Here is a 17,851-nt window from a genome sequence, read left to right as displayed (position 1 = left end):
TAAAGTAGTTTTTAAATACTTTTCAAAAACAATCAGATTAAAGGCACAGCTTGATGCCCTGTGGTTCCCAATGTTGGGGTCAGGACCCCACTATGGGTCACCAAGAACTACACATGTGGTCTTGAGATGACTTCCACAAATGGAAAAAAAATTGACACCCAATTGCTGAAGCTATAATACATAATACAACTTAAATAGTCATAATGAATGTAAGTGAACGTTAGTGGTTTTCTTTATGCCCTGAATTATTTCCCTTTTTAAAGAAGAGCGTCACTCATATTTATAATACATTTTGAGTAGTCTGCTTAGGCTCCCTAAGTCGTCTTTGTCCAGACCATGGGTCTCCGGAAGAACGAAAAAATTAATGCAAGTCAATGGGGCTAAAAACGCTAGTTTCTAATTCCACTTGTTGTGTTACATGGATTTCACATTTGATGCCCGTGAATTTTAAAGATGCATTTTGATACCAAGAAAGTGCTTATTTTCTAACAGGGGATAATGTTATTTTAGGTTTTGTGTGAAAATAGGTCAAGGACTTTAAATGCACTTCACAAAAGGGACGTCATCGAACCAGACACAGAGAAGAAAGAACCACCATAAATCTGGCCATGTGGTAAGTAGCAGCTACGCTAGGGAAAAGGAGATTCTGTGGTGACGTCATATCTGCGAGGTGTCGATGCAGTCATGCTAATTATGAACATTTACAAGCTGATAAATCTTAAAGTACGTGACTAGTGAGGTAGAAACACACCTCATTACTTTTGAATAGAAGTATAATACAGTATATGTGAGATCCAGGGCGTAAGGCAAAGCAGATTACAAAGTAGCTCTTATAGCTAGCATTCATTTTTTGTTCTTCTGGGGACCCATGAGTCGACCGGAAAGGGAGGAGACTTAGGTTCCCTTTTAGGAATGAATGCCTTTTAAGTCATACTCTGGGGGAAAAAAACTCCGGTGCACCTGTTTCAGCATGAGGAGAAAGTAGCTTCAGACAGATTTGAAGTCTTATTTCCTGATATTTGGACATCTTGCCTTGGATTGGCTAGCAAAGCAACTCAACCACTGACTCTGTTGTTTAATCTCCACAAATAACACAAGCCTGGAGGAGTTCTGCTGTGAGGTAGATTTGCTAATGCTAACAGTTAGCTTCTACTAGTCGAGGCATTCTCTGCTGTTTCCTGGATGCTAATCCAACAACAGTCTTCCCTGTCACGAGTCAAGATGGGTGAGTCCATGAATGTTTGGGGTGATGGTGGCACAGGAGTTAAGTGATCTTCCCATATTCGGCAGGTTACAGGTTCGAGTCCCACTTGGTCTGCCGTTGTCAGTCTGTTCTTGGGCAAGACACGTAAATCCCCTTGCCTGCTGGTGGTAGTCGGAGGGATTGGTGGCAGCCTCACCACTGTCAGTGCGCCCCAGGGCAGCTGTTGGTGCATCGTAGTTCATCCCCACCAGCAGGTGAATGTGTGTGTGTGAATGGCTGAATGACTGATTGTGTTGTAAAGCACCTTGGGGGGTTCCAGGACTTTAGAAGGTGCCATATCATTTACAGACCATTTACCATTTAAGTGACAGTATCAGGCTTTTGTGAAATGAACGGTTCATCATGTATTTTCTATCAGATGCTAATGTAGGAAATAGATCTAGGTCACAATTTTCATCAAACTAAAACGATTAAAACTCTTTTTCTTGTCTCATAAATGATACAACTGACAGGTTGTAACCTGTGAAGAGTGAGTGGAGAAGCTTTCCTGTGAACCATAAACCTAGGTCAAATTGATAAAACATGGCCAACAGCATCATGGAGGAAGTCATTTATCATCTCATCCTCCAGACACAAACAACATCCGTCACTGGATTTAGTCATTAAGATTAGATCATTTCACAGCTGTGTAGAAAACAATTTTTACATCCAACCTGCATGTTAAACTTTGATTGACTGATCATTTTCAAAAATAATGAGTAAAAATGGTTTCTCAGTGGAGGACCTCTTTAAGCATGTTGGAGTCAGAAGCTAAAATGTTTGGAAACCACTGATCTAGAACTTTCTGCCTCCTTCGTTTAGCTGGAGATCATTATCTCAGATATTTCAGCCATGTTTCCACCTGGTGAGCCTGAAACCACAAACAACAAAGAAACCAGCAGAAATTACACTTTTTCCAGCGTGAGTTTTATGAGCTGCGTTGTTTGATCTCTCCTTGCTTTAATTTCTGTTAAAGAAAACAACTTCACTGCTGAACACAAACAGGCGAGGTCCTCTTGCTGAGCGGCGTCATTCTCAGGCCTCATTGGCTGCGCCACCCATCACGCCACATGCCGTTGACTCCCTGCGAACGCTGCTTTCTGCTGTCAGATGGTGGAACCAAGTGTGAGATCTGACAGTGGAGCAGTGGTGAGCAGTTTGCTCAGCTGACCTGCTTCAATTAGCTTCGGACAGCATTTCCTCTGCTCCCTGTTTCTAATCCATTGGAGGACAGGGTGGAAATTTAAACTCAGAGGCTGTCTTGGTGTGCAGGAACACAGGCCGTCTTTCATTAGTCTGAACTGTGACCATCTTTCTCATGCAGGGCCATCGCCAGCCCTCTGCTATGATTAAATCCATCATAAATGATCAAATTCTGGGTGAATTTTGGTCAATTGTTTGTCAAATGGTTTCAAATCCTGACTTGCAGCAGTTTTACTGAGAGTTTTGCTTTTTAACCACTTAAAGGATCTGTTGTTTCTTGTTTTTTGGTGAAACATGTACTGAACTTATCCCAAAATGAAGTATGCTAAAATCAATATTAAAATGTAAAGAATTTAGAATTGTTACCTTATATTAGATTATATTCTACCTCCTTATTGCCCCAAAACACATTAAAAATTACCCTTTTTACTGCATTTTTTCTCAGTGTGGAAAGTAAAAGTTTAATATGCAATCAACCTGAAAATGTAAGAAAAAAATAAAAAGTCCATTGTTAGCGGTCAACGGGCAATCAGACGGGGTACACCCTGGACAGAGAGCCAGTCCATCGCAGGGCAACACAGAGACACACAGGATGAACAATCATGCACACACACACACCTAAGGACAATTTGGACAGACCAATTAACCTAACAGTCATGTTTTTGGACTGTGGGAGGAAGCCGGAGTACCCGGAGAGAACCCACGCATGCACAGGGAGAACATGCAAACTCCATGCAGAAAGATCCCAGACCGGGAAGCAAGCAGGACCTTCTTGCTACAAGGCAACAGCTCTAACCACTGCGCCGCTGCGCAGCCTTACTGTCACATCCATATTTAATAAAAAATAAAAAACACAGACTAATTTATTTAAAAAGCATAAATTAAAGACAGCCTGTATTAAACTTGTTTTTTTTTCTGGGTCAAAAAAATAGATGAAAACAGTTGATTCCAACATATGAAGCTAGGTTTGGTTTTAAAATCCACGCAGATTCACATTAGTTGCAGGACCCAGAGTGGTAGCCATGGTAACCTGTTTGAGCTACCACAAGAAGCTTTTCGTCCAAGAAGCACCACTTGGGTGAGCTTTGCAGTGACACACACACACACACACACACACACACACACACACACACACACACACACACACACATACACACACACACACACACACACACACACACACACACACACACACACACACACACACACACACAGTTTCTCTCCCTTTTAAAGTTTTCCCACAGTGAACAGCATACCTGGAGGACTTTGCAGGGTGTTATTTTTATCGGTGCCAGCCCAACGTCTCTCCAAATAGAAGTTCACAGAAATTCTGAAACGGGGGGGGGGGGGGGGGGGGGGGGGGCATTTCCAATGTAGGAGTGACAATGAAATAATGGGTGGGTGACAGAAAATTGAGAATATAAATTGATCCCGAACAGGCAGGTACACACATCTCAGCTGGGCTGTAGCATCGAACCTTCAGAGTGAAAAATAACACAGGTAACCTTTTTTAATTTTTTTTTAATTTTTGGTGATTTAACACTGCGATAAAAGGAAAAAATAACTTGTGTTTTGTTTTGATTGATTTAAATGTATTTGAATAATTTCAATGTTTATATTTATATTTTGTGTTTAGCCCTGTCCTGTGGGGTGGATGGGTTTCTCTATGACCTTTGTGGTCTCTGTCTCAACATCTTTGAATTGGAACTCACCTGTTTTCTCTTCTGGTATAAAGAGAAAAGGCATTTTTGTAATAATTTCTTCCATAAATTGATTTTTTTTCTTAAAAATACCCTGTTTATAGAACCTGCGAAGTTCCTTTTTTGTCAGAATAGAAGTTACAAACATTGCACTTAAAATTTTTTTATTAGAGATTTCAATTATTTACAAAAAGCTGTAAAAATAACAGAGATGAGCTCATTACTGCAGCAATAAATCCTGACGCAAATTTTTATTTAAAAAACCAACAAATTTATTTTCATATTTTATCTTTAAAACAGCTACTTTGAATAATTTGAAGGATCTAACGAGGCTTTACTGAACATGTGCAGCAAAGATTTTCTACTGTCAGACTTGGGTGTGCCTTTTTCTGAGCTACAAATGCTCTCCAGAGGACACAAAGTGAGTTAGGTCATCGTTCTTGAGTATTTTACATTTATAACATCATCTCATCAGTTTTTTGCATGAACATCTGTGTTTTATTATTATGTGATTGTTAATCACACCCCAAAGAGCCGGAGCTGCAGTGTTGTACCACGTTTCACATTATAATTCACAAGTAAACAGAAAACGTGATGTTTCCTGTGTTTCATTTGTTTACTTTCATGAGCTTTTGTCATATTGATCGGTGCCACCAAGGCTAAAAAAGGAGTCCCTGCAGTCTGTGAAGGTGCGACAGGATTTTGGATGTAAACCTGTGTTGACATGGCCAACTGTTTTCAGGGGTGGACTGAGACCAAAATTTGGCCCTAGCACTTTTATGAACCGTCAGCCCTCGGCAGGGAAGGTTGCTACTCGCGACTCGTCTATCCCGCCAAATTTGGGTGTGTGTGGGTGGGTGGGGTGTGTGTGTGTGTGTGTGTGTGGGGGGGGGGGGGGGGGGGGGTTGTGTGTGCTGTTTGCGGACTTGTCTCTCTTCATGTGAGACGGGCGCTTGGTTTGGAACGGCACAAGCTGGGCAAGTGGCCCACTTGGCTAAGCGGCCCACCGCGACAGTGCCAGAATGCCAGATAGGCCAGTCCACCCCTGGGTATGATTCTAGGGTATGATTGTCAGGAAAATGTCCTCTAGGACAATTATAAAATTAGCTGAGTCAAATGACGACTTTGTCACACAAAGTGGGAAAATGTAAAACCAAAAACAAAACCATAACCATGACGGTCTGTCATCACTGTAAAATGTATTTCAATTAGAATGATGGTTACATATTTTAACCCCACATTCAATTTCATGTATCAGTGTAGATTCAGAGAAATTACCCAAATATGACCCTAAAGGGCAACGCCTATTCTCATAGAATCTACATTATGTAACCATCGAAATATGATCAGTCACTCAGAGTTTCACATGCATACTGAACATAAAAATGTCCTCCAATCCTCATGTCCTGCCTAAGCCGCAGAAAAAAAGTAGATGGAGAAACAGTCAGGTCAGAAAGATTTCTTTTATGTCATAGGGAATATTAGCATGCATGGCCCCACCCACCACAGCTTCTGAGAGCAGAGCTTGTCTAGACTAGTAGGAGCTAACAAAACAAATCAAATCAAAGATACTTTCTTAATCCCAGAGGGAAATTAGAGTTTCAGTACACACAATTCAGAGATCAGACATACATGGGCAAGACACATGACAAGAATTGGTGACTGTGGTCATTCACAACCCTGAGTCACACTACCTCAATAGAGATAAGAGGGTTACATAAGGATTGGTTCAGGTGGAGGGAAAAAAGCCACTTCAGAGTTACCTTCCACTGGGAGGGCAGCTTTGCTATGCAAAAAAACACCTCAGACAGATATGCAACAGACTTCAGACAGCACAAGTGTCCACTAGGTAGGGTGGTGGGTTGGGACTATCCCCACTTCAGTTCCTGCAGCCACGATAAGCAGCGCATGTCACCTCAGTGTGGATAGGGGGAGGAGCATTGAGGGTTGGAGGGTTGGAGGGTTGCAGTGACCTTGGAACGTTTCAGCGGCCTTCCCGCAGTCCCGCCCAGGCTGGGAAAGGAGAAAGAGTTGAGTTGCCATAGCGACGGCACATTCTACATATCTTCTAAGGGGGGAGTTTTCGTTGGAGCCTTGCAGGCTCAAGGGCGCCAGATTCCAATTAGAAATTGTTTTGGGGCCAGACAGAGATAATTTCCTCTCTGTCTTACAGTTTGTTGGTCCTCAACCTCTCAAAATCCCAATAATGGACCTTAATCTATCCCAATCCGTGCTGATTTGTCCACTCTGTCCTTGATGGCATCCATCTTTTGTGCCAATGAATGAATCTCGGCCAAAGTTCCAAGCTTACGATTCATCTCGACAATTATGTGAGTCTGTGAATTCACAGCGTGGTGGAAACCATCTTTGAGCTCTGGGATCAGGCCAATATTCCTCGACAGCTTGTTAATTTTCCGGTAAGCCAGGTAGCCTCCAAGGTCAATGAGCAGGAAACCTGACACCAACACAACAAATATCCACACGTCTTCAGAGTCTTCCATAGACAGCTGAGATAAACAAATCAAGTTCCGCTGTTTCCAGGAGTCCATGATGTGTCCAACTGAGACTGTCCCGGAGGGACAACGGGAGCCCCTTCTCCCGTTCTCATCGTTGAAAAAAAATTTATCAATCGCGTTGAGAGACCAACTGACAAGATCCATTTTAGTGAATTTCAGTTTCCAGTTTCCAGAAAAAATGCAGAAGCAGCCGTGCAGCCAGCACACAGAGAAAGACAAAGGGCCTTGATGATAAGATATGGAGGAGAGGAGGAAAACAGCGTCTGCACCCTCCAAGAGCCGGAAGAAGCATTGGCAACTTTGCCATATGGTGGAACACATATGGGCTTGTGTTATTAGTTTCATTTTGTCACCCAAGAAATAAGAGCAAACGAAGGCAGCAGAAGAGTTTAATCCTCTCAACATAACGTGGTTTTAGACACATCTGAGAGCCTACCTGAGGAAACACTGGACAGTTTTGTCCTGGTTGAAGCGGAGACTCTTGATAAAGTTTTCATCTCAGTGAGACCCACCACATGTGTCCTGGACCCTATTCCCACTAGGTTTTTTAAACAATTTTATGATTCTTTTAAAGATGAGGTTTTAACTATGATGAATTGCTCCCTTCAGACAGGGGTTTTTCTTGCCACTTTTAAACGGGTGGTGAGGCCCCTGCTGAAGAAGAGCAATTTAGATTTTAAAATAAATTATGACAAACGGAAGGTGACTGTGTTGGTTCTACTGGATCTAAGTGCTGCCTTTGTTACAGTAGACCACACTATTCTTTTAACTCGTTTGAAATGGATCGGCCTCTCTGGTGCTGTTCACCAATGATTCACATCCTACCTCACAGACAGGACCTTTATGGTGAGTTTGGATACCTGTTCCTCTAGGGTTAATGGGATTACATGTGGTGTGCCCCAGGGTTCAATTTTAGGCCCAGTGCTTTTTAACCTTTGTATGCTCCTTCTTGGCAGTGTCATCAGTAGACATGGGGTGAATTTCCAAAGTTTCGCTGATGATACGCAGCTGTACATCTCTGTGTCCCCTGATGACACATGGCCGGTGGATGCACTTTTTAATTGCATTTTAGACATCAAATCCTGGATGACAGAAAACTTTCTCCAGCTCAACCAGGACAAAAATGAAGTTTTAGTCATTGGTCCTGGGGCCCAGAGAGAGAAGCTTTTACCAAAATTACAATCGCTGTCTCTTTGTCAGAACCCAAGTCCCCAAACCAGCCTCTCCCAGCTAGCCGATCTCCACCATGGACCATGTCCATAGTTCACGCTATGTGTTTGATTTAACAAGTTAATCATTATCTACACTCATACATGTCTTCATAATATACAATTAAGGTTAAGGTTCACCTCACAAAAGTGTTTTAAGCCCTTATTTTTCACAGTGTTAAGAATTTTGTATCTGAAAGAAGGCATGGGTTTCTGAGGTTGGTAAATACTCAGAAACATGTCAAATTCTGATTTGCCAAAGTTGGCCAGAAATCATAACAAAGTAGTTTATTAAAACAGGATTTACTTCCCGGTTAATTCAGTTTCCAGCTGAACCCTAATTCGGCCAAATCAGGAAAGAAGCCTCTTTTGAAACAATCTCCTTTGACCTTAAGTCAAAGCCTCTCTGCAATGATACGGCTTAGACGCAAATAAGCATTCCAGCTTTCGGCCTTCACCTCAAGGGATCTCAGACTGGACGGGTCCTATCGGAATTATCTACGGGTTCCTGATATCAGAGTTCCCTCCACCCGCAGTGACCATCGACCCCCCCAGATCGAACGAGAACCTCCACATCAAGGGTGCGTAGACTTGGCACAACAGATTGTGTCTGATGCTGTTTTTTCAATAAACAACTCTCTAGCTTGGAACAAAATAACAAATTCTTTTACACCCAAAGGTCACAATTTCTCTTAGATACAAAGAATGGTTGCTAACATCTAGGTTCCATCACAACACCTCACATCCACCACACCACATCTCATTATTCATATCTTGTCATGTATAAATTATTAGTTTAGGAAAAATAATTACATTCACTTTATAAACTATATACTTAACTCTGTCTGAATTAATACGAAGTGTGTTTATGGTCAATAAAGAAGCAAAGAACTCTAGAATCTTCTGATTAAACATTCAAAGATCAATCAGATTGAGATTTCATATTTATATGGAATAATCACACCTTGGTCATAATTAATATGTAATAATTGCCACACTACGGACAGCAGTTGAAAACGAGCTCTAGAGCTAATACTGACATCTTTACAGAAGAGTCAATCAATCTGTAATGTTCAGAAATAAACTAATAAATAAATCAATACATCTCTGGTTAATAAAACCCATGAGCTGAAATAAACAAAACCATGAATATGGGTCAAGTAAATGTGATGGCAATGGTTCATTATTGTGTGTGTCTTTCATACAAAAGAAGAAAGAAGGAATCATTTTGTTATTTAAAGGAGTGAGTTTTCAATTCTGAAAATTCTGAAACCCAAAGCAGATCGAGGGACCTCTGGCCGTTATTTTTTCCACTTCTTTTTTACTCTGATGGGCGTGTCTTTCCGGTGTAGCCTGATCACGTGACCAGAAAAAGAACAAACATTCGAGAAGTTTAGATTTCTTCCGCAAACTTTTATCAAGGTGAGTCCGTTTCTGACCACAGTGTCTTCGTGTCGACGCGCTCGTTTTAGAGTAAGTGCGTGATTAAAGATAAGGATGAGAAACAACTGATTCCTTCTCACGGATTCATCCCTAAACTGTTTTGTTTCATTTCTCTCACCATATCGCACTTTTTATCCGCCGAAACCCTTAAATTTCCTCATCTGTTTAAACAGAAATAATTAGACTTTATGTGTTTTTAACGCAGATGTGAAACTTTTCTGGGCGTTGGTTCCGCTGAAGTGTCACCGCTTCACTTCCAGGAAGTGTTTTATTTCTCGCCATAATGGAGGAACTGAACTGAACTGCGGTGTTTAACGCGTGCTTGTTTGTTTCTCTCCCCCTTCGGATGTAAAAGGATCCAATTAGAGGTTCGGTTATGATCTATCCGTGTTCCATTAGGCCGCATTAACAGCTGGTTAGCGTTCGAGCGGTCAGAAAGAAACATGACGCGTCTCGAGCTTTTAGTCTAAACGAGTTTTCACAGATAACGTCCATTCCTGTTCAGTTATTATTATTAATGATTAGTAATCATTCTGACTGAATATTTGCTACAGAGTTCAAATGTTTTCTCCATTTTAAAATGTGCAAAAGTCTAAACCATTTAGACAGTTTTTTATTCAACCAAATATAGTAGAATGGTCTAATAATCCAATTTAAAGTTCACTTGAGTAAATAAACAATCCGAAATATTTTTTCTAACAATATCAGAATCAGACAACTGGATGGAACTCACATGGTGAATTTAGCACAACAAATCAAGGTACGAGACAAAGAAATGGTGGATATAAAAATAAAAACATATACATGCAAATACATCTTTACTCGATACAAAGAATGTTTGCAGCAGCAGTTAAATTATGTTTTTTCTCTCATTAAATCTGGTTTTGTGTTTCAGTTTCCTGGCAGGGAGGTGCTTTCCTGCTGCTAAAAAAATCTATGAAGTTTGTCAGAGAAGCTTAAACATCCCAGAATAAGTTCCTCAACAAGTCATGAGCTATTTATTATCTGAGTGGCAGTGAAGGAAAAGCAGGTCTTCCAGTGTTTGGAAGGTTTCTGCCTTGATCCCAGTAAGTGATTCTGCTGTTGTGTCCTTGAGCAACACACTTTATATGGCTTGTTGCCTCACCTTTGTGGACACTGAATAGAAGTGTCTACCAAATTCCTAAACATAACATAACTCCACCCTTGCATGCACCAGAAATGCAACATTTGGCTATTCCCAATGATGCTTGTAAAACAATAACATAAATCCATGATAATAACAACAGAATTCCATGTTAATAACTACAGAATCCTATGTTAATTACTGCAGAATTTCATGTAAATAACTACAGAATTCCATGTTAATAACTACAGAATCCTATGTTAATTACTACAGAATTCCATGAAAATAACCACAGAATTGCATGGTAATTACTACAGAATTCCACAATACTAACTGCAGAATTCCATGTTAATAGTGATAAAAATCCATGTAGTCTAGTGGTTGGTTGCTCCTTTGTCTTTAAAACTTCTTTCTTTAAGCGCTTCTGTTTGGAATATCCGTGTGGAGGCGCTTCGTTCTCTGAATGACCCACGGGAGCCTGGAAAGGAGATAGTTCACCCCATTTTTATCACAGTCAAATCGAATGAGCCATAGTTACTGTTCATTTTCTGTTTCTTGATGGAATTTCATGCGGTTGTACTCTGGTGTTACAATAGAATTATACTAATGTACCGGCTCTGTATCACGGATTTTACAGGGTTAGACCTTAGAGTGATTTAAGCCCACTTTTGTCCAAGGAGGCAGGAATTTCTTTATGCTTCTGCTGGTGAAGCTTCTGTAAATGAATGAATGTTGATGATGAAGGTTTATAAAAGTATATTTTGCTTGAATCTCACTGAAACTGAAGCCGTTTTAAGTCAGCAGAAGCTATGAACAGAACCTGTTGCATCTCAGCAGGAATTTTGGGAAATCTGAGGCAAACTTGGCCCATGAATGCACCATGAGAGCTGCTTAGCTTTGATTAGCTTAGCATCAGAAACTTGACTCACCTGGTGATGAAATATTATATTTACTGAAACAATAGATCACTAAATAATTAAATAAAGTCATATTAGTTCCTTTAATGTTGTTTCTGGTTTTTTGGCCTTGGTGGAACCTAAAGGTCCAACCCTGCTTTAGGCTGATGAATGGGGGCGAACTGCTTCGAAACCCCCCAGGAGTGACTTGATATCAGTGCACATACATTACTCTTCTGTCTGTGGTTGCCTTGCTGAGTTTCACTGGAAAATGCTCCCTCGTCTAGCAAGTTTAACCTCCTCCACCAAATCGCCTCCCACGCCTGCTGCTTGTATCGACTTGAGTAGAAAGAGCCGAGCGGGTACTTCTCACAGAAAATAACCGTGAGCAGCAAACCTGAATTACACCACTTGGAAACCGGTTAATGATCTAAAGCTGCAACTTGGAGTTGAGGTTGGTTGTTATATAATAGGATTTCTGAGTGAGATACAGATTTCTGCTTTCCAGTTGTACCAAGGACATGTCTGAGCAGGTCCAGGAGGGAATAAAGGCTCCCCTCCCATTCAGGCTTTTATATAATTTCTGGAATTCTGTTTGTGTTAGATTAAGATTTTCCTGCTCCAGTAGACGACTAGCTCGGGTTAAATAGTGCCAGACTGAGACTGTTCATACAAAAACAAAGAAGAATTGTTAGAGCTATTTATTCTTTATTATGAAATTTGTTCAAATGTATTCTGTATTACTTTATTAGGTTTAGGTTAGGGCTGCACAATATTAGGAAAACTTGTGACATACGATAACAGTGATTAATATTGTGATGACGATATTACTTGCGATAAATAAAAACTTAACTCAGGAACAAAAATGGTCAAAAATTTTAAAATGATAAAAAAAAAATCATAAAAAAGAGATAAGCAAAAGATGTGAGGAAAGGGGAAAAGAAAATGGAACAAGAAAGGGCAATCATTGGATCCTTTGAAAAGCAGAAAGAGCAGAACAAAGCTAACTCAGGTGTTTGCTAATCTTCATTATGAAATGTCATCTGCCTCGGGGCGGGCATCTAACCTATGAGAACCCACCCAATTGGCCAAATGGGTGAAGAGCTTTATTTGATTTGTTAAAAACCATCATGCTTCCGTTTGATTGACAGAATGCATTATGTGTAGCAAACATTTGAGCTGACCATTCATTGCGATATTTATCTGTTCTTTGGGATATGCATATTGCGCATGCTGATATCGCGATAACGATATATTAGCGATATATTGTGCAGCCCTAGTTTAGGTTTAATTGTAGGTTATTATTTTTTTGTTTTGTTTACCGTTGTCCGTCAGGCAGGAAAAACTGTGGGGCCATTTCTAAAAGAGACTGAATTAGGACCAGCATGCACTGAGGTCAGCACATTGACAGATATACTGGACAATTCATGTCCATAAGCTCGAATTATACGTTTTTGTTTCCAAATGGGAGGTTCCCTTCCCACCCCCGCCATTTTGACCGTGTCACATGTCTCTTCATCCCCAGACATTCCAACAATGGAAAAGAGGTGGAGCTGAGGGTGGGGCTGTTACGGTTGGAACAAATGAATCAGTGTAGCTACTGGCTAACTTAGCTAACCCAAGAAGCTAAAAAGGGCTCCAGGGACAACAGTAGTCCACCCGCATGGCCGACTGGCTCCCGTAAGAGGCTGTAGTCACGCTGGTCGCCTGTGGAGATCTAATATGGACTGGGACTGTTAAATTACAAGCAGACCGCTGCGATCGTAACCGGGCGCCGTGGCGTTTTACATCAGCTCATGCTCCACGGTCGGAGATCAGCAGGACATCAACTACATGCTAACCCGAAGCTAATAGAGTTTTTCTATGTGTTTTTAGCAAGAAAATGCGATAGAGAGACTCCAAAATGAAGGCCCCTCCAGCCTGCTTAGCAATGACATCATAACTGGGTAAGCTGACCGAGATATCGAGCTTTGCTGGTCCATTACGATCAAAGATCCGCGAGTCCGCTGTTGTCGGCGGTCCCAGTGTCGGTACAGGATCTGCTCGGGTGCAGGATCGGCTCGGGGTCCTTCGACTGCCGATGACGTCACATGACTGCGAATCTACTCGGCTTTCACACATACGTTTTGGAAAGACATCAGCAGTTTTGTTAATAAATTCTTGTTTGTTAACACCTAAATGTTTTCTTTATAATTGTAATTTGTTAATAAAACACCATATTATCTTTGTTTTGTAAAGAATGTGAAACTGCATAAAACCAACATCGGACTGACAATAACTAGAACAGTTCTTATGTGTAAAGCCATATTTGTTTGTATTAATGTGGAGTTCGTCTGTATATTTCCTTAGTTGTTATCTAAATACATTCTTTGACTCAAAATGTTGCTTGGTGTCTTTCAATAAAGTTCTTATATTTTATTTTGCCCCATTTCATCAACATCAAGAACTTTTGAGGATCACCGTTTATCATTTGCTTATATTTTACATTTCCTTTTGAAATTCAAGCATATTTTCTCCAAAAAGTGTTGATTTTTAGACTACAGGACTACAACCGCTAAGACTACGACCGCTAATTTGTTCTGACCAATCAAAATCATAACGTGATAATGTAACTTCCGTAAGCTTCATGTTCAGCCAATCAACTACTTTGACGTCATCGGCAGTCGAAGGACCCCGAGCTGATCCTGCACCCGAGCAGATCCTGTACCGACACCGGCTCTGGGGGCGTCAACTTGGCTCCCGGCTTTGTGTCGACACAGTAAACATAGAATAACTGGCTTAAAAGAAACTAAATATAATAATATTAAAAAATACAGGTTTAAGCAGGTTTTTAGATTTTTTTTCATAGAATTTTAATTTCATTTAAAAGTACCTGCAATATTTTGAGATCATTTTGTTTTTATGTTATTTTCTTTAAGTAACATCCAATAAAAAACATGTTTCAATAGTTCTATCATTTTTATCCAACCATCCATCCATTTTTACTGAAAATCTTTACTGACAGAATGGATCACGCTGCTTATTCAAGGTCGGGTCGTGGGGCAAGCAACAACCTAAACATTATCTTAAAATAAAAATAGAAACAGAATTTTGTTTTTTGAAAAAAACCTCTTATAGTAGATTTTAACAGATGAGGAAAATGTCATTTCTTTTGAACGAATCTTCAAAGTGAACAATGAGAATTAAGTCTTTGTAGAGAATCGTTCATTTTATGAATGCTTCGCCCCCACTCACCCACATGCTGCCAGCTCCCACAGAGATCACTTCGCTTTTTCAAAAGATCCAGTCTTTTGAACGGCTCTTCGAGGCACACGGCTCCTGAATAAACGACTCTCTTCAAACAGCCATAAGTCCCAACACTAACTTCTTAAAAATGTTAAATGTTCCTGTAACCGTGGCAGCTCTAAACAAGTTTTAATTCCAGTGGAATGAAGGGAAAATGGTTCTTGGAACTGTTAAGATAGTTTAGATGAGTGAAAAGTATTCCTGTTCAGTCCAGATAAAGGTCATAAAGGGTCTTTGACTGACTCTGAGACATAAAAAGACACCAAACTGATCATTTTCACATCATTTAAAGTTCTGCGTGTTTCTTGTCGTGAGCGTGTGAGGACCAGAAAGAACAGAACCGGTTGTTGTGTTGACATCCATCCTTTAGAAAAACATGAATTCAACAGATAAGAAGCTGGTTTCGTTATAATTCACACGTTAATATTTTCCGCAGCTCTTCCTTTGAATCCGTTTTTCCTTGCAGGTTCTATTAGATTAACATCCAAGCTGCTCACGCTTTTCCGGTCTTGCGTCATTTCTGGGTTTTCTTGCCTTTGTTGACTCTCTGGGTGTGACCAGAAGCTCACTTGTCTCTTTCTTTCTCTCCTTATCAGGTCCTGCTGGTTTAGAAGAGACGTGAGGGACCAGGCCAGAGTCCGGACACTTTTTACCAGAACTGTAAGATCTTCCTCACAACTCTTACCTCAGTTAGTGCTCAGAAACAGTCGGCCATATGGAGAATATGAGGTTCTGTTTTTGCTGAGGATCTTAATGTTTGTCTCTTTCTGCAGCTTCAGTGTGAAAACTACGTCAGCGACGATGGAGCTGCAGAAGCTTGTAGCCGAGAAGAAGGACCTGGTGGAGACCGTGATGGAGGTGTTTGAACAAGGAGCGGAGATGGTGGCCAGCATCGCCGGTGACCTCTTCCCCGTCTTTTCCATCGCTGCGCCGATTGTCAAACTGGCTCTCGACAACGTGGAAAGCAAAGAGGCCGCGTTCATGAAGGAGCAGTTTCAGAAGGTCCGAGAGCGTCTGGAGGTGGTCTCCGAGGAGATGCAGAAGATCAACGACGAGATCAAGAAGAGTGGAGTGGACGCCACATATTTTTCTGTAGAAGAAAACATCACAAACCAGTTCAGGAAGTACATGGACATCCTCAACGCCAAACCCAAGTTCAGGGAGGTCAAGAAGAAGCTCTTCTTGGAGCATTTTGCCAAAACCGGTGGAGACAAGAACCTCAACATCCTCTACAATGCTGTGACGGGAGAGCAGTTCTCTGGTGAATCTGTGCTGGAGATCATCCAGAACTACGAGGAGAAAAGTCGCCGTCCGATGGAGGACTTCTGTGCTCGGCTGAAGAAGCTCTTCTGCGTCGGGCTCATCGCTTTGTTGGGTCACGCTGCTCTGAAAGGTTACGATGAGGAGGAGGCCCTTCTGAAGGAGTGGGGTGAGAAGATGAAGGCTGTCCAGGATAAAATGAACGCCGTCATTGAAGACTGCATCGTCAGCTTCCCTAAACAAGCCGAGCTGGACTCCCGACGGCTGGTGAGAGACCAGGCGACCTTAACCAACCAGCAGCTTGCTGACGCCATCGTAGAGAAGCTGAAGAGGAAGTACGACTGGGTGGGATGGTCTGTCCGCATATTCAAGTCTCCTTCAGGCTACTTCACCAAAAAGAAGGACTACCACTGCCCAACAGGCAAGACTCGCTTCCAGGTGCCCTCATCAGATGAGAAGCTGAACGTCTGGGTGTCGTACAGCTCCTCTCCTGAGCCCGTGAACAAGCAAAAGATCCAGCAGCTGATCCAGGAGCAGAAGAAGGTCACGGTGGTGGGCGTTGCCGAGACTCTGTTTGAGAAGTTGCCTGGCAGCTGTGTGGTTCACACCGTCAAAAGCAAAGACCTGGCGTGCGCTTGGAGCTTCTCCGAGGAGCTTCACTACTGGGAGGAGCACGATAAAGTCTACGTCTGCGTTCACTCAGCCTAAAAGGTATAGATCCAGAAAAACTGACGGATCACTAAATTTATTCTTCATTCCTATTTGCACACGAGCTGGTCCACCGCTGCCTCACTGCTCTTTAGTTTAACTAACCATCTGCCTTAAATAATCGGCTCAGCCTTTTACCTGCAGCATGACGACAACCAGACAGACCTCAGAACGTTTCACATCATCTGGAGAGAAAATAAAACATCTACAGGAGGCAAATAACAAACAACTAGAACATCTGGAAGACCGTTGTCTCATGTTATTATATTATAACTTTAGTTCTACACATGATTGTTAGCTGGACTTTGTTTAGTTTTCTCTTGTAGACTCTGTTCGCCATCTCCTGCATGTAAGATACTGACTACAAGTGCAGCTCACACTTGTTTTCCACAACTACTTCTAAACTTATTATCTTCAACGTTTCTGAGCTTTACAGGATGTGGTTTGTTATGCTAGTGCATGCTAATATGTTGGTGTCCATAGTCCAGCTGTGAGAGAGAGATTGTCTGTGCGGATGCTGATAACGATGGACTGACCTCGCCCTGCGGAGGATGTTTATACCTGAAGCACGTTTTATGTCAGCTGTGATGTTTACATGGTTAGGGTTGATGCTCTGAAACTTCAGTTCGTCGCTCATTTCTTTAAATTGTTTTGTGGCTTGAAGCTCAATCCTGTTCACAAACCTTGTTTTTGGAGCTTTAATTTCATGCAGGATTGATTTAGTAGTTTTTAATTTAGGTTTGGTGTTATTTAGGTATTTTATTATGTATAATCTGGCTGTCCACTGCTCTTCAAAAACTAAAGCTTTGCTTGAATAATCATATTTTCTTTTAATTTCTGTGTTTCAGTAAAACTGTAACCTACTTTTTTGTGTATCTACTTAATTACATGAATTTGATTTTCAGCTTTTTACATTCTGACTAAAACGTATTCACTACAAAAAGGACATTTTATGCATCCTTATAATATATGGGTCTCAAATTTGTTGGCGCGTCAATGGAAAAAAGTAATAAACATCATAAATGAAACAGTTATGCTTAAATTCTTGGCTGTCATTCTTTATATAAGATGCAGATATTTTACTTAAATTACAATTTTGTTGTGAAATGTGATTATCTGGTTGGTTTTTACAATCAAAATGAATATTTAGAAAATATTCCAATAGTTCTTAATTATAGAATTGAAACGTATTTATTTTTGTGCTTTCCAGTTCTCCATGTGCTCACTAATGCCACGAAAATACTGGCTACTGGAAACCAGTAAGCTCATTTTAGATTGCAAATA

The 17,851-nt window shown here is 41.0% G+C and overlaps 1 protein-coding gene across 4 annotated transcripts; it reads left to right on the top strand.

The window, feature by feature from the left end:
- The first annotated feature begins 9,187 nt into the window (after nucleotides 1–9,187).
- Nucleotides 9,188–17,597, top strand: rpz4 (rapunzel 4). Of its 4 annotated transcripts, XM_015949728.3 has the most exons (4): nucleotides 9,217–9,292; nucleotides 13,190–13,260; nucleotides 15,196–15,259; nucleotides 15,373–17,597. In XM_015949728.3, exon 4 carries the CDS (start codon nucleotides 15,401–15,403, stop codon nucleotides 16,565–16,567), a length of 1,167 nt encoding a protein of 388 aa, XP_015805214.1. In that variant the 5' UTR covers nucleotides 9,217–9,292; nucleotides 13,190–13,260; nucleotides 15,196–15,259; nucleotides 15,373–15,400; the 3' UTR covers nucleotides 16,568–17,597. The 4 variants fall into 4 exon arrangements, with proteins under 4 accessions (XP_015805213.1, XP_015805214.1, XP_015805215.1 ...); XM_015949727.3 differs by lacking the exon at nucleotides 13,190–13,260 and having other exon boundaries at nucleotides 9,188–9,292; XM_015949729.3 differs by lacking the exons at nucleotides 9,217–9,292; nucleotides 13,190–13,260 and adding an exon at nucleotides 9,325–9,343.
- Nucleotides 17,598–17,851: the final 254 nt, after the last annotated feature.

The sequence above is a fragment of the Nothobranchius furzeri genome, chromosome 5 (genome assembly GCF_043380555.1).
Source record: "Nothobranchius furzeri strain GRZ-AD chromosome 5, NfurGRZ-RIMD1, whole genome shotgun sequence".
Taxonomy (NCBI): Eukaryota; Metazoa; Chordata; class Actinopteri; order Cyprinodontiformes; family Nothobranchiidae; genus Nothobranchius; species Nothobranchius furzeri.
This window is presented reverse-complemented; position numbering and strand designations above follow the sequence as displayed.